Source organism: Prinia subflava (genome assembly GCF_021018805.1).
Source record: "Prinia subflava isolate CZ2003 ecotype Zambia chromosome W unlocalized genomic scaffold, Cam_Psub_1.2 scaffold_22_NEW, whole genome shotgun sequence".
NCBI classification, from domain to species: domain Eukaryota; kingdom Metazoa; phylum Chordata; class Aves; order Passeriformes; family Cisticolidae; genus Prinia; species Prinia subflava.
This window is the reverse complement of record NW_026960606.1, coordinates 803,032-811,110: the sequence shown is the minus strand read 5'-3', so window position 1 is coordinate 811,110 and position 8,079 is coordinate 803,032. Positions and strand designations below refer to the sequence as shown.

Sequence of the window (8,079 nt, the reverse complement as noted above, 5' to 3'; positions counted from 1 at the left end):
TTCTCCCTGGGGGGGGGAGGAGGACGGACGGGTACAGACGGGACGGACGGGGACAGAAGGCACCTCCACAGTTCTCCACCCCTCCATCCTGGATGGGGCTGGCTCAGCTCCAGTCCCGTTCACTCTCTTCTCCCCCCGGGGCACCAGCCTACCTCAGCCCGGCCGCCTGGCCTGGCTGCATGGTTTCCCTCCCCCACCCAGCCTTGTAAGCTGGACAGGGGAGGAGAAGAAGATGCTTCTCTCCTGAAAGCGGAACCAGAAAAAGGAAATCCCTCTGGAAGTCCTTGCTTTTAACCCCTTGTGTTCTCAGAGGCGTGTCCAACCTCTCAGTGGTCACTCCAGGTGCCAACATTCAAACCTGACCACTGATTGGTTTGACCACAACTTCCTAGAAAACTCACTTCCCCTCAAACCAGGACACCATGAAATGTGTTTCCTGTGCTCTTCCTATCTCCACAAAACAAAAGCAGTACATATCTAGACATGCTTGTTAGACACACGGGACAATCATCTGTTGGTCCATGAGAGTTTTTAACATGGTGTGAACTGCACTGTGCAGCACCACTGAGGATATAAAGAGATTTCAATCAGTCGTGAAAACAAGTCAAAGAAACTTTGATCAGTTCTGAAAGAAGAATAAGCCATTGTGCTTGTCAAAAGCAGGTGGCAGCCATCAAGATCTCGTTTCATTGTAAAGCCTTTGTCTTCAAATAGGCTTCAGTTTTGCAATCTATATAATCCACAATATCCCTAATGCTGAATTATTTGTAAGAGGCAAAAAAGCCCCAACACCCACACAAATCCTTTTACAGAATGGAGCATCCTTCTCATTCCTTATTGTCTATAGCAGAAAATTATTTTAAGACAAAGTAATGAAGCAAACATGTCATGCAAATGCAATGCTTGGAAAGGCATAGAAGGCTACAGAATGTTAGTACTACCAGGTCAGGACAACTCAACTGCTAGCAAGGCTTGGCAAAGACTCATATTTACATGACAAGTTGTACAAAGATTCAGGTCTTTTCCTCATTAATCTTCCAGTGACACAAGTCTCACTGTCAGAATGCATGGGTACATTGGCATCTCTGATAGTTGCTTGCTGCATGCTAATTCTGTTTTCAGCTGAAGATACTAAAAAAAACCAAAGTGAAGGTGTTCAGATCATGTAGTCAAATATGACATCATATACCTAAGATGATAAAGATCTTGGTAAAGCAGAACACTCCAAATTTCAACCATTCTGTATCGCATGATTCACTGAGAGCTGGAAAACTTAGACACATCTTACCGAGCAAAGACTCCAAAAATGCAGAAATGTTGTCTATTAGTTGGTGAGCAAGAACTCCATGCTGGGTGGAGTGAGTTGCACAGTTCAGAATACACAAAATGCTTTATAAAATCCAAAGAGCAGCATGAACTGTCCTTGTATATATCTGCATCACATCTCAACTCTCATGGGCACCCATATAATCCACTGAGTGGAAACATGCTCCCACACACTCTTCCATCCTACCAGGGCAATATGTCAAGGCTTATGGTTTGTTGTATAGACCACACATCTTCAATTGCAGGCAGCATTTGGTCCCTCTGACACACCAAGTCTTCCTCCATGAGCAAAGGAGATGTTGTAATTGTGAACACTACTGTTCCTCAGCAGATTTTTGAGGAACAAAACATTTCTTTCTTGGTCATATTGCTTATCACCATAATGCACCAAAGTTGCAAGCTGGGCTTTTAACATCTATGAACTATCCATACATAATTTAACTCAAGCAACAGACACCATAAAGGAGGCAGAATCAACTTTCAAAAAACTAATTTTAATTAAAACAAAAAAAAATTGTTATCAGTAACAAGTTTATAAAACAGTGATCTAGTTACATAAATAAATTGATATCATTGTATCAAATCTTAATTTCAACTTCATGAGCATGTTTATATGGTTAATGAAGTACAACCTTTTTACCTATTATAATAAATAAAATGGAGAGCATGAAATAGTTTTTCTAAACAAAAATACCTACGCACCTACCTCTAGCATGTTCTCTAATGAAGGGAACAAGAGACACTGGACAACTTTTGCACCAGAACAAAAACTGTTTTAAAAAGCACAAGGATACAGAACAATCAGCTAAAGCAAAGACACGATACTGCAATCAAAGTTGGTGTTTAATAATATAATGAATGGTTTGGTAGTTAGATCTCCAGTTTGGTTAATTTAAAGCATTAAGACAAGGCAAGATAGAAGGTTGTTTTTGCTTGAGTAATTCTAGAGAAAATAAAATATATTAGAAAAATGAACAGAAAAGTAGAACAGTCATACCTACACAACTTTCTGTCCTGCACAAAGTCAAAATACCTATGCAGAATATATATAATACATATATATTTGTGCACAAAGGTTAGCTTATTATTAGCTCGCTGCAAAGACGTAATGTATCACGCCAATCATTTTGCATTTTGTGTCAAAAATGATATTTCTTTACATTTCCTAGGCTAGGAGGCACAAACCCCAATTCTGGCATACTGTATTCTTAATGCTAAGGCTTGCTGCTCTGGCTGTGTATTTTTTTTGTTGTCCCTCTGTACTATAGTGCCTGTTACAAGCATGTGTTTATGTGTGTATACATATATATACATGCATACATACATACATATATATATATACACATACATACATATTAAAAACTTCCCCAGTAGGTATCATTCCAACCACGCAATCCAAAAGATGGCTCTGAATAAATGCCCAGCATATAGTTCACCACCTGAGCCAACCCTGAAGCAAGGCGCACTTTAGTCCTTCAGATAGTTTTTCTTTGAAACCAAGCTACTGCAGCTTCAAGTATTTTGTATTACATAGAGTTGATTTTTTTATAAATTAATGTTAGATTTTTTCAATATTCAGACATATACTATAATATATATACAGTACAATAAATGCTCTCATACTTAAAAAAATTATTTTGATAAATCCCTGAGAAATGTATGTTGACAGTTGCTAAGTTTCCACATGCACAAGCATTGTGTGCCATGCTTCTGGATGAACAGCACTGCAAAGCCACATGGTCAGCCTTTTAACTACTAGTATTTCATTTGTTGATTTGTTCAAATATGTTGAAATATAATGAGGAGTTACAAAGGAGTAAAGTTGAATCCATTTGAGGTACTTATCACAGGATGGAGGTGTTTTGTTTGCTTTTTTAAGCCATTGCAGTATGTTTTGTTTTTGAGGCTGTGAACATATACAAAAAGAACAGGAGAGTGATGTGGGCTTTTGCCACTTGACAACATATACTCAGTGTAAACCAAACCTTTTTTTACCCTCTCTCACACAAAACAGAAAAAAAGGAAAAAAAATTAAACACACACACTTTCACAACATGACAGCTTAGTTTTCAAACTCAGTATATCTATACACACATAATACCAGTGTGGCTTTGTTTCTTTAAGTTCAAAAGGATACAAAGGCAGGCTCAAGTAAAAACAAATCACCTCCTCCCTTCACTCATTTTCATCAACCGAACCGCTCACGAACCAACATCATCAGTTTCTTTTTCCCTTTGTAGATTTGTTTTAGATTATCAATAAACTGTGTAAACTGTATGAGTCCATCATGAGCCATTAAGAAGGTCTCTCGGGCCTTGCTGAGGAACTCTATAAACTCACTATAGTGTCGTGGGCTGATGTGAGTGAGACGTGAATGAGTTGTATTAATGTAAGCTCCGATCGTGGCATCCAAGAGTTGTCTTAAAGGGGCTTTGTCCAGTGACATGAGCTTACCGGAATTCCTCCTTCCATGGAGTCCCACCATGCCTGGAGTGGTCAAAGTACACCTGCGCAAAATATCTGACAGTACTGTTGCACACTTGACACTTTTGACCACCAGAGGTATTACAGCTGCTAGCTCATTTTTCCCAAGAGAGTGGCTGAGAACACATGCCCAGAGAACATCGTTAATGGCAGGGTGTGTGTCCTGATTGTAACTCAGGCTGAGATGCATTATGGCCAAAGTGGCCAGCTTATAGGCCCGCATAGGGTAACCACGGTGCTCCATGTATCGTGCTATAGTAAAAAGCTGTGAGTAGCTCATGCTGGTTGTAGCCGCATCTAGAACAATTTGGTAAGCAGTCTCAAAAGCTATGTGATCCTTTTCACACAGAGTCAGTGCGGAGAGGGCACAGTTTTGAGGGTCCTTCATGGCACACTGTAGAGCAAGTCTTCTAGCACTGGTGGCCAGCTTCTCCTGCTGATGACAATCCAGATTCAGACGGACAATGGTGCTGTTGGACATCACTGTTGTAGCAACAATACTAGTGGCTTCTGTTGGAGTGAAAAGTGTAAACCAGTTTTGCATTATACTATCCAATGCATAAACACCTGGGGAGAGAAAGAAAGGATTAAGCACAACTGACAAAAGCTAGCAGATATAGATGTTCAGCAAAAGATTATATTCAAAGTTCTAAGAGGTTGCCAGTACACTGAAGAGGGAGTACAGCTTCAGCAAGAAAAGTTAAAACAGATAACATGTCTGCAAAAGGACATTAAAATAAAGGCTAACTTGTGGTGTGGTTTTGTTCATTTATTTCATGTGAGTTTACTATGTTAAATGGTTTGTTCTTTGTACCCCTATTCCCACTTCCACTTGGTTGTACCCTGGAATTCCCCCTCCTTCGGTTACCTGTCAATCCCCTACTCCCCCTCCTCAGGAGCCTGCCTGTCATTTCGGAGCCTCTCCCGTGAGCTAGAAAGTTCTAAGGAAGGCGTCGAGTGATAGGTCAGGACCAGAGGAGGTCCCTCCTTCCTCTACTGGGTTGGTTCCCGAGGATGCCTGTTATCCCTGGAGCCACTCTCAAATCACCCCTGGTTGGCTGATCCCTTGCCCCTTCCCCTTTCTCCACCCCCCTGTAAAAGCTGCTGTTAGCCGGCAATCAAGGGCCTGCCAGAGCAGGTGTCGAGAGCTGAGGAGGTCTGGCAAGAGACACCAATAAACTCTTGTTACAGCTCCTCAGAGTCCTCTCTTCCTTCCTTGCCTTCGTCGCCTCATTCCACCTGTGTCCTCTGGCGCTGCTCCGGACAAGGACTCACCGGGTTGGTCCAGCTTGCATGCCTTGCTGACCATGCCAAAAGCCGCTGTGGTGCCAGAGCTAGCCAGGCAGGCTTGAGAAGGTACCTCAAGCAAGCAGGCACCGCGACAGCTAACTATGTACACTCTGTAGCAATGACTGAAATGCAGATAACAAAAAAGTCTGCAAGATAAGCTTTTATATCCCAGTGAGACAACTGAGCTGTTTTACTTGTTATCTAAGACAATTTGGATAACAAGTTCTGGCTCATTTGTTTTTATCAAATCACTCAAAAGCAGCCCTCACACCAAATGCTTAAAAGGCAATTTTAACTTCTTTTCTTAACGTGCATGTCACAGTACAGCGCATGCACAAAAGAATATTAAAGCATGCCAAATGTCTCATTTCATAGAACACCATGATATTTAATACTAAGCACAACTTTAAAAGAAGTAAAATAAAAAATCCTAACCTCTACCCTCTCCCAACAGGCTTTTCAGATACATTTTTTATTGAATTGATATGTTTGAACATAAAGATTTTTATTAGGGAAGTACTCTGAGCAATATCATAGAAAGGCTTGGGTTACATTAGTGTTTGATTTGCTTTCCAGTGCAGACGAGAGGCCTGCACAATGCCATAGCCATGTAATAAATAAGCATTACACTCTAAGCCTGGATTTACAAAGGGGCTTATAAAATGAAACCAAGAAAACAAGCAATGAGAACCCCTTCCTGAGATCTTGTCTGCCACACAATGGGATGCAACTTCAGCATTTCATTCACCTGTTTTGTGGTTCATCTTCCCCACAGCTGACAAGACAGTGCTCTCACCAGTCTTTTGGAGCCTCACCCTTCAGAGCAAGCAAAGTTGCAGCATAATGTAACATCCCACGACCACTATCCTTTTCTCTGCTGCAGCCTCAAACCCAAACCCAACATAGAGGGAAGAAGGGGAAATCTGGGTTATGGATGTCCCTACCTTGAAGGGAAAAGAAGTTACACTGCATTAATCAAGTATTGTCTCACTTGGCCTTTGCCTATTCTATTGCATGCTCACAAAACCCACTTATTACTGACATAATTACGGTCTTCTAAAAAGGGGATTTTAAAGAGGAACAGAAGGTAGGAGATATTTGCAGAGCCTGAGTGTTGACAAACAAGATCAAGCCCTTTAAGATTAGCTGGCAAAAAGACAGGAGCCCTTGAGAAGCATCTCAGAACATACCTATTTCTGTTGCACATGTTACCAACCACCTCACCATTTCCCGTCTTCGCCAATTCAATGTTGACAGTGTCATCCGCATCACCTATTAAAACAACACAAAGTACAAATTCATCCTATTGTAAAATCAAGACAATATACCAAAAATCAGGGATTTAAGTTACTTGAATACACTGAGGTTCAAAATGGTAGCCTCTTGCCTTCTCTGCTCTGTTGCCTCTTTCTAGCTGATATGTCAAAAGACTTGATAAATACTACTCTAATATCTTAGAAGAGCATACAGAGAGTAATTCTGCAGGTCCTTTTAGGCTAGAGAAGAAACTCTCTTTTATTTGGGGGGAAGAAAAAAAACCAAACAAAACCCCCACCACCCCATAAAAAAGCCTTCTTGCCCCCAACCAACAACAAAACCCAATTTTTCAATTAAAATTAAATTATCCTGTATCTCCTCCCTCTCTATATATAAATCTTTAAAGTGGAAACATGTGAACTCCTGTTGGGCAATCTAACCAATCAGATTTTTCCCCCATCTGCATTTTCTGGTCATTGACTTCAACAATACAGATAGGAGTCAGTGTACTGTGATTTGACTGACTGCTTATGCTGCAAAGATACATATATACACACTTCCAGATTTATGCGAGTATTCTGGGGCACAAGTTATATTCTCCTCTATACTTCCAGTTGAAGGTAGCAACACTGGAAGAAACAGACAGGTCCAGTCTATTCATATGTGGCAGCACAGCTATTGTCACCACCATAATTTGGGGGGGTTTGACAATGGAATGGCCTAAGCAGCACTGGGCATGCTGGCATCAGCCAGAACTCACCTTTCTCAGTGAAGGAGGAGAGTCTTTGCTCAGGAACTAGTGGGGCTCATTAGCAGGGTTTTAAACTAGATGTGAGGGGGAAGGGGGACTATATCAGGCTTGTACCTGCAAAGCTGTGGGATGAAAGGCCAAGAGGGATGGAGTGCAAGTGAGGGTCCTCTGGTGGTGACTCGTAAATGTGCTGGCCACACTGGAGCACATTTGCAGTCTTATGGAGATGAGCCAGGGACTCCTGAAGTAACAGAAGCCAACAGGAAAACACCAGGGAAATATCTCAAAGGAATTAAGGGATGTTCTTCTTGGAAGGATACATGGCCAACAGTCCAGCTGAGGTGCCTTTACACCAATGCAATGCAGCATGGGCAAGAAACAGGAGTTGGAAGTCACCGTGCTGCTAGAAAGTTATGACCTTGTTGCTACTACTGAAACTTGGTGAGATGAATCCCATGACTGGCTACAGGCTGTTCAGAAGAGACAGGGGAGGAAGGAGAGGCAGATGGGTTTCTCTGCATCAGAGGTGTATTGTGAAGTGTGGGAACAGTGCCAGACACCCGGCATCCTAACCAGGATTAGAACAAGAGAATATTAACCCTAAAGGCTCTGCTAATTTGTGTGTTTGCTGAGCATGCTGCAAAAAAATTACCTTGGTGGAAGACCACCATATGAGTGTGTAATTTACTGTGATTGAAAACAATCACATTCATGGAATGCTTCAGACATGTTTTGTGTGTTACAAAATTAGCAGAGGCCCTGAGGACCAATCAGAAGGCAGTTGTTTATCTGTAACAAAATTAAAATAAAAGGGAGCTTGCATGGGAAAGAGGCAGTCAAGAAGAGAAAAACAACACCTAGAGCAGAGCTCGAAGCTCAGTGTGTTTTCTTGATATTGACATTTTGAATTTTTAAATTTAGATTATTTCTTACATTTAGATTTTTCTTTGCATTTGATTTCCTCACCAACA

At 41.3% G+C, this 8,079-nt stretch overlaps 1 protein-coding gene across 2 annotated transcripts; it reads right to left on the bottom strand.

Annotated features, from left to right (window-relative positions):
* Positions 1–1,799: 1,799 nt before the first annotated feature.
* On the bottom strand, positions 1,800–7,423 carry LOC134564884 (zinc finger SWIM domain-containing protein 6-like). Of its 2 annotated transcripts, none has more exons than XM_063424166.1 (2): positions 6,291–7,423; positions 1,800–4,377 (listed from the first exon to the last, which is right to left on the bottom strand). In XM_063424166.1, the coding sequence occupies exons 1-2, from the start codon at positions 6,367–6,369 to the stop codon at positions 3,515–3,517; spliced, it is 942 nt and encodes a 313-aa protein (XP_063280236.1). In that variant the 5' UTR covers positions 6,370–7,423; the 3' UTR covers positions 1,800–3,514. The 2 variants fall into 2 exon arrangements, with proteins under 2 accessions (XP_063280236.1, XP_063280237.1); XM_063424167.1 differs by having other exon boundaries at positions 1,800–5,916; positions 6,291–6,350.
* Positions 7,424–8,079: the final 656 nt, after the last annotated feature.